We start from the raw sequence: 12,176 nt of genomic DNA on the forward strand, positions 1-12,176 counted from the left end.
AATTATATATAGCGATGCATTACCACGCCCCGCACTGCTCTCAAATTTAAATATAAAATTAATTATAACGGTGGACGTGTTCGCAGTTACCTTTTGATTGTTTGCTTACTCTCTCAGACTCTCACCGAAGTAAAAGGCACTGGAAAACATGAAATTGCTGCATTTATGGCAATGCTACACTATAATATCAGGTAAGCCATAGTTAGGCCTGTATTTACTACAAGTACAACTTTTTAAAAACCCTCAGCAGGACTTCTCCACACAGTTCATACCCAGTGTACTGCTGGCAGTGATGAAACTGGAACAACCAGTGCAAATCCTATCTTTGGTATGGTGCTCAATATTGATGACAGGGCAGAATGCACTGGACACATAGGAAGAGTAGAATACACTTATTATCAAGGAGTAAAGATTAACAATCAAATCAGGAATTTTGTTTCTTCTGTCTCAGTATGGAGCCAATCTTCAACTGTATTTAATTTGAGAGGTATCAGACAATACCTTGCTAAAACAAGCAGTAAGTAAGCTAAGGGCTACAAAGATTCTTAAGTCAATATAGCTAAGCCTATTTGAACAATACTTTACCATCATGTAATGTAAATTATTATTAATTTTATCAGGCAATCCAGCTGGAAACAGAGGTAACACTGTCAGTGTTACTCCTCCACTATTCATAAGGAAGGGGGAAGTCATAGGGATATACGTGCCAGCACCACAAGGAAATGAGCGTGATGTAACCTTTGTTGCAGATGGAAGTGGCAGCATTTGTGTAAATGGTAGCAGTGGCAATAGCATCAGTTGCTCTACTCTCAATGGGAAAATACTTAGAGCAAAAGCTACTATAAGTGAGAAAATATTGCATTTTATTTTTAAATACTTTATTTACCCATGCAAATAGCTCCAATAACTTGCTCAATTCCGATACTAATTAATGGTAGAATCTTGGAATCCCCTAATGGGCTTCTTATCTCATCTCTTCCACTAATAAATGATATTGTGTATTATAAATGCAATCCTGGTTATATACTTACCGGTCCTAGTTTGAGTGAGTGTGTATTGAATGGTGAAAGTGGTGCTCTGAATGAAACAGTCCCTACATGTCAGAATGAGATCACACCACCAAATTTAGCAACATCACCTTCAATCACTCCATCAACAACAAAACCAACTTCAATCACAAGTAACTGTAAATGTTTTTAATAATTATCCACATGCTTCTATAATTAAAGGAACCCCATCATCAAAATCAGTTCTTATCACTACTGTACAGCCTACCACCACACAATGTAATAATAATATACCCCATTCATAATATAATTATTTCCATTAACAGCTACAACCAGTGATGATTTAATGACAGTCACCACTGATAGAGTGTGTCCAACTTGTACTATTGATAATAGTCCTACACCAACTACAGGGGCAGTGGACTCTAGCAATATGACACTACTAATACTAGGAACTATTTCAGGGACTGCTTTAATGATAGCACTGCTAGTATTAGGTGCTCTTGTCATTCTATTCACTGTATTCATCACAAAGAGAAGAAAAAAGAACAGTAATAACATGATTGAGAACCCATGCTGTGAGTTTAAACTAGCCAAGCCAATTTTTATGTGCATAATTATGTTAAACTCAATTAAATTATAAAAATTGAATTTGTTATGTAGGTAAAATTGATGCTCTGTACCAGACAGTACAAGATGATTCCAGTGACAACAATAAAAGACAAAACAAAAATGAGACAAGAGTAATTTGTAGCATCATCAGTGAATATGATGAGCCACCAACAAGCAGAACGCATGATAGCCATGTAGAGGAGTATGAAATGCCAGTAATGGTTAGCACCAATTCTCACCCCACAGAGGTAAGGTTTTACATTGTAGGATGCATGGAATTTATATTAGCAGATCCAGGACAAAAGGTTATTATAAAATACACCGATTCCCTTGATTCTGAGCATGTTTATTGATATGGCTTGCAAATTTGCCAAGATTATTTTGAAAACCATCGATTATAATCCTTACAGAAACCACAAAAATTAACTAAATGCATGACAAATAAATAAAATAATCATTTCTTTATTTAATTATAGCCTAGGGGAGCAGGAGCAGTTTCTCCAGTAGCTAATAAACCAACAGGTTATGAAGTGCCTGGCTATTTCACATTGGAGGAAGGAGAGCATTACTACAGGCATCTCAAACAAGTATAAATAATTATAATTATAATTGTAATTGAGTGTTAGTTGAAGGTTATGACAGAGAAGGAGAAAGAGATAAAATATACTCCTCCAGCTAGAGATGAGGGACAGCTTTACATGCAGCTCTGTCATGCAAAGCAAATACAATCAGACTCACTTGTGTAAGTATACAGTTTACATGCATTAATGCAATGTTGCATTTAGCAATTGGGAATTAATTTTTCAAATGCTCATAACTCGAAAAGTTTGAGTTGGAATCAGCTCAAACTTTCTATGTAGCATAAATACATCAATATGTATCAAAAAATGTAATAAAAATTGGAAGTCATTTTGCGGCCGTTTTTTGAAAAAACCATGGGCTATAGTACAGGGATTTTTTCAGAATTTTGGTGTTTTCTTAAAATGGTCGTAACTTGAAAAATTTAAGTCGGAATCAGCTCAAACTTTCTACACAGCATAAGTACATCAATATGTATCAAAAAATGTAACAAAAATTTGGGATGATTTTTTTAACCATTTTTCAGAAAAACCCATGGGCTTTTTCAAAAATTGGTATATTTCCCATGGCTACGAAATCTTAAATGCATGGGACTTGACTTAAATTTTGTCAATAATTATTTTCCGTACTAATACACACAGTTTAGACAGTAGACTTGGGTCTGGCCAGTTCGGTGAAGTCTACAAAGGAAGACTAGGAGATAAGATGGTAGCCGTTAAACTAATGAAGGAAGGCTCCTTACATGAAGAAAGAGTTAAATTTCTACAAGAGGCAGCAATCATGAGACAATTCAATAACTTGAATATAGTGAAGATGCATGGGATAGTATTTGAAAATGAAAAGGTAGTACCTAAAAGCAAAATATAACATACTATCATAAGATTTTTTTACATAAGGCAATGATTGTCATGGAATTGTTGGAAAACGGTGACTTACAGAATTATCTACTTAAGCTAAAGAGAAAGTATTCAATAGTCATAGGTGTCTTTATTCTACTAATACCTATTCATAGCAATAAAGCTTCACCTTATCAACTCTTAAACTTCTGTCGTCAGATCTGCCTTGGAATGACGTACCTCTCCTGCAAAGGATTCATTCACTGTGACCTTGCAGCTAGGAACGTTCTATTATCAAAAGAAAACATTTGCAAAGTAAAGATGATTACATACATAGTTATACATAAGTTGCATGCAGGAAGCCTTGTGTTTTCAAATAACATGAAAGATGATTGTTTGGTGTACTTCCTTAACAAAAAAGTGCCAGTCAAAATAGTACAAATTTAGTTTTAGTATACAAGGTATTACACTTTAATCTAATGCACACACACACACACAGATAGCTGATTTTGGAATGTCATGCGACTTGGAAAATGAAGCATATTATTACTCCAAAGGAGGGAAAATCCCAATAAAATGGACAGCCCCAGAGGCAGTTATCAAACGCAAGTACTCATCAGCTTCTGATGTATGGAGCTATGGTTGTGTACTATATGAGATATGGAGTCTTGGACGAAAACCATTCGAGACATATTCAAACATTTACGTAAGCAACAATGCATGTAATGATAGCTTTAGTTTTACTCCATGGCACTACAAATAAACCATATTTAAAAATCTATTTATAAATATGATAAATGCTACAAAGTATTCCATTATTACATTATAGGCACTGGAGAAGGTTAAAGATGGGTACAGGCTGCCTCCACCACCTGGCTGTCCACGCTCCATTTACAAGCACATGATACAGTGCTGGTATGATACAATAATAATAATTGCATTTAGAGCCACTTTCCTTAATCCAGTCAACAAAATTTTAAGAAAACATTTTTATAAAAAAAAATAGAAAATCAACACCATAAGTATTTATAAGGCTAATTATAACATAACTTTGTAATGTGTATATTTAGCATTAATTTAATAATTTTAGTAAAATTATTACATTAACAATGAATTACAATAACATTGAATTACTTTGTATGCATGTACATAATGCAGGCATCCCATTCCAAGAGAGAGGCCAGACTTCCACAGGCTCATGCTCTCCATGCTTCAGTTGGAATCTGAAGAGAATGATGAGCTCCCGTCTCCTGAAGCTGGTCAATTAGGAGGAGGTCTAGAGGCAGGGGAAATGCTATACCCTGACCTCCAGAATGCATACAGGGGAATGAAAGTCAACTATAATTAATATAATAATAGTGATACATGCATTACAGACATTGACTGATTCAATTATTTTAATGCCTTATTAAAACATTTGCATTATTGGTTGGCATATTAATTTTTTGTAATCAGAATAATTGAGTAAAATTTTAATTAAACATACTACACGAATTAAAATTATTAAATATAATTTCTTACGTAAGTATCCAAGAAATTCTCTCTAAAACACCAAAAAGCCTCAAAGAGCAGGATTGAAAAAAAAGCCATTTTTAGTTTTACCACATGTTTGAAGTTTACTGTTCCGGATCATTCCCGTCATATGTTAAACACGTGTTGGCACGTGGCTCAGCTCACTTACCCACGAGTTTCCACGTGGCCTTATTTGGCCCAGCCTATTTTAGGTGGTTACAATCATTGAAATTTTAAAGCATTTTGAACCTCTAGAAGCTCTTTTATTCTAATGTGTGGAATTCTACTGATAATATATGATCCTTCAAGAGAATCCCTCGCTACAAAAGTCAGTAAAACAATACAAAAATTAAATTCTTTTAGCAATTAAAATAAAGACACTCCATTTCATGTCTCATTAGATTATTCATAGCCTAGAGGATCAATTGTGGAGGCGTGGTCACGACTCTATTAATGACACTGTGATATTGCTACCAAATGGAAAGTTAATGTATTTGAAAGGTTTCGTCTTAGCTCTTAGGGGGCCAGGAGTCACCGCCCAGCCGGTTTCTAATGGGCGTGGCCTGTTGCTATGGAATGGGGAAGTTTTTGATGGCCTTCAAGTGAGAATAAAATTAATGATTAATGATTAATTAATTAAAATTATGTGTGGGCGGTTGTTTTAGGTTGGAGTTGAAGAAAATGACACTCAGATTGTGATGGATGCTTTGACGAGTTGTCATGGTGACACTTCTCGCATATTAAATGTATTTGAGAAAATACATGGACCATGGGCTACAGTATACTGGGAGGTTAGGACGCCCTTACTCGTTAGGGTAATAATTGATTTTTAGGAGTCTAATTCCAGTGTGTGGGTGGGAAGGGATGTTCTTGGTAGGCGGAGTTTAGTATGGCACCTCCCACAAGACCATGAAGACATATTTGTTGTATCGTCTGTTGGGAACATGAAAGGATTCTCACAAGTAGGACCATCTATTAATAGTATAGTGTATCATAATTATTTTTTTTAGGATTATTGGAGTGAAGTCCCTGCATTAGGTGTTTATGAATATAAGGCTGCTAAAGAAGAAGAGAGAATTCATTGCTATCTATGGAAAGAAAAAGGTTTTAAAGCATTAGCCATGACAAACCACTCTCCCTCTCCTTTCTCCCCTCCTCTCCCTCTCTCTCTTTCTCTTATAGATTCAGATCAGTTCTTTGTCCTTGATGCTCAAAACGAGCTCTCAAAACTAACAACAACTCTACACATTGAGCCATCAGCTAAAAGCTTGACAGTTCCATTCTCATCACTCAATACAAAAACACCTTCCATTCCTCCCTCTCCCTCACCTTCAGAGCAGTCAACCTCCTCCACCTGGTCATCAAATGCAGCAAGACTATTAGAATTATTACAAGAAGCTGTACACAAGAGACTAGTCTGCTCAAGCAGGGCAGGAGAGGAGAAGGAAGATGGAGTTAAGGCCTCTCCTGTTGCTGTCTTATTTTCTGGTGGGCTTGATTCAGCTGTAATAGCTGCACTGGTTGACAGGTGAGATCTATAGCAGAGAACATACACTACAGAACTACTTGTATACGTGTTATAATGTTATCTAATAGTTAATGTTATTGTATTTGCAGTTGAAACTTTTCTTTACTTAAAAGTATGTGTGCATTTTATTATAGGTGTCTTGTTCCAGGTGAGAGTGTTGATCTTATTAATGTTGCATTCAATCAAAGCAAAGATCCTAAAAACACAGAGTGAGTTATAGTATTATAATGTAGTAATTGAAAGAGAAATGAAGTGTTTCTGGGATTATATCATTTATTATACGTTGTCTTCTGTCCTTCTCTTAGTTATAATGTGCCTGACCGTATTTCAGCTATTAAAGCAGCACAAGAACTCAATCCGGACAGACAATGGAATCTAATACTAGTAATATGACTTACAATAATATCTAGAGTAATCCTCTACTTTATATTGCAATCCATTCATCGTAGGTTAATGTAGATCAAGATGAGGTCACTGCAATGAAGTACTAATAATAGTAATGTTATTTTTATCTATTCATATATTAGAAGTGAATACATATCTCATTCTGTTCATCCATTGTCTACTGTACTTGATGATAGTCTCGGGTGTGCCATGTGGTTTGCTGCTCGTGGTAAAGGCTACCTTGTCTCTGGTAGACCATACCAAACCAGAGCAAAGGTATTAAGAAATAATAGCAGCTTTCTAATAAACTAAATATGCTAAATAATGCACTAGTATACTGTAATATAAATAGACTACTTGATGCTAGAATTAGTATACATGTATATTGCCTATAAAATGATGCTATTTATAATAGAGTAGATGCATTTATTTCATTATCAATGTGCTTGTATATATATATATATATATATATATATATATTTATTTATTTATTTATTTATTTATTTTGTGGTGATATGTTTTTGTATTAGGTGGTACTGGTTGGTGTTGGAGCTGATGAACAATTAGCTGGTTACTCAAGGCACAGGACGCAATACCAGTAAGAGAGATATAGAGTGATTGTAGATCAAGTATATTTATGTTAAGTCTTAATAGTTATAATTATTATTGTTACTATATTAATGTATGTATGGCAGTGATTTTGCTCTTCATAGGCATGGAGGTATTGAGGGACTCATATTTGAAGTACAGAAAGATATTAAAAGATTATCATATAGGAATCTTGGCCGAGATGACAGGTACTGTGTACATTACATTGGGATGTGTATTGTATAGCTACGTGTAATTCAAAAACCAGTATTCAGAATCAGCTCAAACTTTCTATACAGCATAAGTACATCAATATGTATTAGAAAATCTAATAAAAATTGGGGTGATTTTTAGCCATTTTTTGGAAAAAACCATGGGCTATAGCCTTGGGTATTTTTCAAAATTTTGGCATTTTCTTAAAATGGCCGTAACTTGAAAAATTGAAGTTGGAATCAGCTCAAACTTGCTACACAGCATAAGGACATTAATATGTATCAGAAAATTTGATAAAAATTGGGGGTCATTTTTAAGCCATTTTTTGGAAAAAACCATGGGCTATAGTACAGGGATTTTTTCAGATTTTGGCCATTTTAAAAAATGGCCGTAACTTGAAAAATTTAAGTTGGAATCAGCTCAAACTTTCTACACAACATAAGTACATCAATATGTATTAGAAAATTTAATAAAAATTGGAGATGATTTTTTAGCCATTTTTTGGAAAAAGCCATGGGATAGTACAGGGATTTTTTCAGATTTTGGCCGATTTTATTAATATGGTCGTAACTTAAAAAATTTAAGTTGGAATCAGCTCAAACTTTCTAAACAGCATAAGTACATCAATATGTATTAAGAAAATATAATAAAAATTGGAAATGATTTTTAGCCATTTTTCAGAAAAAACCATGGGCTATAGTACAGGGATTTTTCAGATTTTGGCCAATTTTATAAAATGGCCATACCTTGAAAAGTTTATGTCAGAATCACCTCAAACTCTACATAGTGTAAGTACATCAATATGTATCAGAAAATGTAACGAAGTAATTGGGATCCAAATTAATATAGCTAAACCTATGCCTTGCCTAATAATTGGCCTAGTAATTCATAAACACTATGTTATATTCTTTTTGTTTCTCCTATAGATGCATTGGAGATCACCACAGAGAGGCACGCTTTCCCTATCTCGACGAAAAAGTGGTTGACTTCTTAAGTCACCTACCAATGCATGATAAAGTATGCCACCCAACATTATACACTATCACTGAAGTGTCTAATAATAGAATTTTAGGCTGAAATTCTATATTGCATTGATGAGTTTATAATTATTTTATTTATTCTATTTTCAGGCTGATTTAGAGTTACCAAGAGGAGAGGGTGAGAAGAGGCTCCTAAGAGAGACTGCACTGATGCTTGGCTGCACTTGTGCTGCTTCTCTTCCTAAAAGAGCACTCCAGTTTGGATCAAGGGCAGCTCTGTTACAAGGTAGTGCTGGAGGTAAGGGAAAAGGATCTGATACTAGCAAAGACTTACTTGTACATTGAAAATTATTAATAGCACACCCACACAAAATTTTATTATTGTAAAATTTGACATACTCAATGATGAAGTACTAAACTTCGATCTTTTGCTACTTTAAAGTTTAAATATAGGACGAAGACACACTTTAATGTTGCATTGTGCACCAAATCATGAAACTGTTGGTATTTCATATTCAGCAGGTGTAGTAGTAGTCTTGAGCCCAGCTGTATCATACACTGGCTCAACAGTTAATCTATTTTTAAATAATAATAATAATTGTATTTTATATAACTGACTGTGTTCGTTGTACTGTATCATATGTTGGACTATCCTTCATTAGTATATCATCAGCAGTACTGTATGTGTGTGTGTGTGTGTGTGTATAGACATAATGTACTAGTCAATAGTGTAACTAACTTTGTAAATTCAGTTGTAGTATAAGCTGGACTGCACTTCATTGCAATGTCATTATCTAATTTTCTATGTAATTGTACACTGCTACAAATTTTACAATAGTAACTTGTAAGTACATTTACCTTTTTTGATTAATGTTAGTTGTTTTTATGTACAAAGCTAGGGCCAGTATAATAATTATAATTACAGCCAGTACTAATGAAACAGTGAGAGCTATACTTAGACCAACTATCACTCCAGTATTTACTCCACTATCCACTAATACAGTAGCTGATACAGTAGCCAATGGAATAGTCAATGCAGTAGTCAATGCAGTAGTCAATGCAGTAGTCAATGCAGTAGTCAATGCAGTAGTCAATGGAGTTGTCATGGTAGTTGTTTCAGTAGAATAAAACACTATAAACATAAACATGCATCAACAGTGATATGTTTACTAATGCTTAATGACACTATTGATGACATAAACTGACTACATACATCTATTAGTATATGTACTGTCTTACTTGTTGATGATCCTGTAACACTAATGACTGATGAAGTGCTTGATACAATAGTAGGAGTTGGAGTATCACCTAAATATATGAATTAGAGCTAGGAACATACTCACACTTAATGACACTGACATTGCTTTTTAAAAACTAACAAATTATCTTACTTGCTGTTGATGACGTTACAACAGTTATAGTAGGAATTACAATAATGCCTATATTAAATACAGTTTATACTACATGTATCTATACATGATAACAAGTGTAACATTACCTGGTGGCATTGGTTGAGTCCTCTCTCCTTCATAAATGGTTCCATTAACATTAAATGATGTAGATATAGAGAACAAGTAGTTCAGATTAGGATCTAATCCTCCTATTAGACCTTCAGTAGTATCACCTGAGAATACTCTCATTTCTGTCTCTACTTGTCTCTTCTTTCTTGAGGATCCGGAGCTATTGGTTGACTCATAATAGACAGTATAATGACTAGCTCCAGGAACTGAACTCCAGACAGCTATCACTGCTTTAGAACTGAACTTTGTTATAGAAAAGTATTGACTTACAAATGCAACTATACTAAAATAATAATCATAATCTTTCAATAATTCCTTACAAATTTGAGCAGCAGTATATTCTCTATCAGTCCATTCTCCTGGTCCAATACTAGTATATGCTCTCACTCCAATAGTATAACTAGTATTAGGTATCAATCCTGCTATTTCGTAATAAGTGTTAGTAGTGTTAGTTATATTGTATGGATCAGTACTGGTAGACTCTCTATATCTTATCTCATATACTGTAATGATACCATTAGGTATTGTAGGAGGATTCCATGAGATGCTGATCTTAGTTGGTGCCCTTGCATATAGATCAGATATCAGACCAGGAACTGTGTTAAGATCATGTTAAACTGATCAATATCTCATTGACTTACTTGATTCAGGAGTTAATTGTATTTCTTGTCTAGCTGGTCCAGTCATATTATAATTATAAGGTATTATACTCACAGTATAGTTAGTATATGGTATTAATCCTGTGAGATTATACATTCTGTTGTCTCCTCCAGTAATATTAACAGTATAACTAGTGTTTGAAGTGATGTTAGTGTATGTGAGGTAGTATCCAGTGATTGGTCCATTCCTTCCATTGCAAGGTACTTCATCCCATGAGACAGTCATTGACACTGACTCTACTGATGAGAATATAATATCACCCACTGGTGCAGTAGGAGCTATAGGAAGAATTGACAAATTACAATGATAATAATAATCATTATTTTACTAGTAAAAAGTGTTGTTGTTGAATAATTTCTTGTCAGGTAAACTGTTTGAAATCCATATATTCCAATAAGATCAAAGGTACATTGACTGTAAGGAAGTATACCAGTTGAAGTATGTGGTGATGAAACTGATGTTTCATTATTCCTAGTGAATGATGATCCACATACTCTCCTACATCTCCTATTAATATTATAACTAATTGGTACTACAGCAGTTGGTGGACTCCATGTTAATGTAATGGCAGAAGCTGTACTTTTAGTAGCTATAAAGTCATTAACTACCGGATCACCTAAAATAAAAAAAATAATATTTTATTTCTATGCTATAACTTACTAAAAGTTAACATAACTGAAGCATTACCACTAGGTAGAGAAGCTGATCCAAAAGATACTACATAAAAAGTGTATGCACTTCCTCGAATCAATCCTGATATTATATCGATTGTTGTTGAAGCAGTAGTAGTGCCTACACTAACAGGAGTATTACTAGACAGTTGATAGTAGACCTCATAACCAGTAGCTCCTGATACAGTAGACCAGGAGAGTCTTACATGAGCTAAACCAGTACTTAATCTTGTAGCATTCAAACCAGTTGGAGTATCAGATACTGTATGAGTATGAGAGTAAAATTTAAAATAAATAATAAATGACAAACCTGATAAACTCAACGATGTGTTACTGCTTGTTGCCTGAACATTACCAATAACGCCATTAGTACCATCAGTTACTCTGTCATTAGATACAGTACACTGATAGTTACCAGCTTCTCTCAGTCCCACTGTTACTGTCACTCTTGTAACAGATACTGATCCATTCACTATCACACGAGACAGTTCAGTAGATATTCCATTCCCATTCACTGAACAACTGACATTAGTAGGAGGACCATCAGAGACATTGAAACTGAGACTGAAGACTGGAGGAGTAGCTAATCTACTAGCAGAGAGGAGAGAGAACTGCATAGTAGGATCAGCATCAGGACCATCTGTAAAAGAAGTACATTAATTATAGTCTATATTCATCTCATACCATTGTCATTATATCCAGTATCAGTATATGCTCCAACCACTAGTGTTTGATTCACTCCATTTTCATCAGGAATGATACACTTGTATAAACCTTCATATCCTAATAGTCCTTCTCTTCTAGCTAGTCCAATCTGACCACTGAATCTCTTACTGAACAATGGTCTAGGAGCTGATGGATCACCAAAGGGTCCATCAAATAAAGGTACTTCAGTTCCATTAGGATAATACCACACTCCAATATTAGTACCATTGTTAGCACTCTGACACCACAAAGCATCATTGATATCATTAACATCATGATTCTGATCAATATCATAAAACTGGCTAGCATATATCATAGAGTAATCAGATATTATCCTGCCCTCATAAGGTAGATACAGTTGAACACCTACATCAGGTGAGT

The 12,176-nt window shown here is 34.5% G+C and overlaps 3 protein-coding genes across 5 annotated transcripts; 2 read left to right on the forward strand and 1 right to left on the reverse strand.

Annotated features, from left to right (window-relative positions):
* The first annotated feature begins 59 nt into the window (after positions 1-59).
* Positions 60-4,475, forward strand: LOC100636123 (ephrin type-A receptor 4-like). Of its 3 annotated transcripts, none has more exons than XM_019999888.1 (14): positions 60-191; positions 248-517; positions 621-845; positions 899-1,180; positions 1,230-1,286; positions 1,334-1,585; positions 1,671-1,867; positions 2,096-2,206; positions 2,252-2,361; positions 2,840-3,041; positions 3,095-3,349; positions 3,534-3,740; positions 3,864-3,949; positions 4,193-4,475. In XM_019999888.1, exons 1-14 carry the CDS (start codon positions 149-151, stop codon positions 4,380-4,382), a joined length of 2,487 nt encoding a protein of 828 aa, XP_019855447.1. In that variant the 5' UTR covers positions 60-148; the 3' UTR covers positions 4,383-4,475. The 3 variants fall into 3 exon arrangements, with proteins under 3 accessions (XP_019855447.1, XP_019855448.1, XP_019855449.1); XM_019999889.1 differs by having other exon boundaries at positions 251-517; XM_019999890.1 differs by lacking the exons at positions 899-1,180; positions 1,230-1,286 and having other exon boundaries at positions 63-191.
* A 252-nt stretch (positions 4,476-4,727) lies between these two features.
* LOC109584231 (asparagine synthetase domain-containing protein 1-like) lies at positions 4,728-8,680 on the forward strand. The gene is made up of 14 exons (XM_019999899.1): positions 4,728-4,874; positions 4,948-5,148; positions 5,212-5,337; positions 5,380-5,508; positions 5,557-5,650; positions 5,729-6,074; positions 6,209-6,283; positions 6,380-6,458; positions 6,524-6,558; positions 6,602-6,734; positions 6,989-7,056; positions 7,172-7,255; positions 8,186-8,276; positions 8,390-8,680. Exons 1-14 carry the CDS (start codon positions 4,818-4,820, stop codon positions 8,582-8,584), a joined length of 1,713 nt encoding a protein of 570 aa, XP_019855458.1. The 5' UTR covers positions 4,728-4,817; the 3' UTR covers positions 8,585-8,680.
* Positions 8,681-8,705: 25 nt separating this feature from the next.
* LOC109584232 (putative GPI-anchored protein pfl2) lies at positions 8,706-10,165 on the reverse strand. The gene is made up of 8 exons (XM_019999900.1): positions 10,080-10,165; positions 9,738-10,037; positions 9,631-9,678; positions 9,479-9,547; positions 9,098-9,371; positions 8,979-9,056; positions 8,858-8,917; positions 8,706-8,814 (listed from the first exon to the last, which is right to left on the reverse strand). The coding sequence occupies exons 2-8, from the start codon at positions 9,877-9,879 to the stop codon at positions 8,730-8,732; spliced, it is 756 nt and encodes a 251-aa protein (XP_019855459.1). The 5' UTR covers positions 9,880-10,037; positions 10,080-10,165; the 3' UTR covers positions 8,706-8,729.
* Positions 10,166-12,176: the final 2,011 nt, after the last annotated feature.

The sequence above is a fragment of the Amphimedon queenslandica genome, unplaced genomic scaffold (genome assembly GCF_000090795.2).
Source record: "Amphimedon queenslandica unplaced genomic scaffold, v1.1 AMPQUscaffold_13229, whole genome shotgun sequence".
Taxonomy (NCBI): Eukaryota; Metazoa; Porifera; class Demospongiae; order Haplosclerida; family Niphatidae; genus Amphimedon; species Amphimedon queenslandica.

Excerpts from the sequence above, each read along its gene's own strand:
- LOC100636123 (XM_019999888.1), top strand. The coding sequence starts at position 149 with ATGAAATTGCTGCATTTATGGCAATGCTACACTATAATATCAG. Across the intron at positions 518-620 it reads ATACCTTGCTAAAACAAGCA|GCAATCCAGCTGGAAACAGA; the intron begins GTAAGTAAGCTA and ends TAATTTTATCAG. Across the intron at positions 3,950-4,192 it reads AAGCACATGATACAGTGCTG|GCATCCCATTCCAAGAGAGA; the intron begins GTATGATACAAT and ends TACATAATGCAG.
- LOC109584231 (XM_019999899.1), top strand. The coding sequence starts at position 4,818 with ATGTGTGGAATTCTACTGATAATATATGATCCTTCAAGAGAATCCCTC. Across the intron at positions 5,338-5,379 it reads GGGCTACAGTATACTGGGAG|GAGTCTAATTCCAGTGTGTG; the intron begins GTTAGGACGCCC and ends ATTGATTTTTAG. Across the intron at positions 6,559-6,601 it reads GATGAGGTCACTGCAATGAA|AAGTGAATACATATCTCATT; the intron begins GTACTAATAATA and ends TTCATATATTAG.
- LOC109584232 (XM_019999900.1), bottom strand. The coding sequence starts at position 9,879 with ATGAGAGTATTCTCAGGTGATACTACTGAAGGTCTAATAGGAGGATTA. Across the intron at positions 9,372-9,478 it reads TGTTACAGGATCATCAACAA|TGTTTTATTCTACTGAAACA; the intron begins GTAAGACAGTAC and ends TTATGTTTATAG. Across the intron at positions 9,057-9,097 it reads ACTAACATTAATCAAAAAAG|TGTACAATTACATAGAAAAT; the intron begins GTAAATGTACTT and ends AATTTGTAGCAG.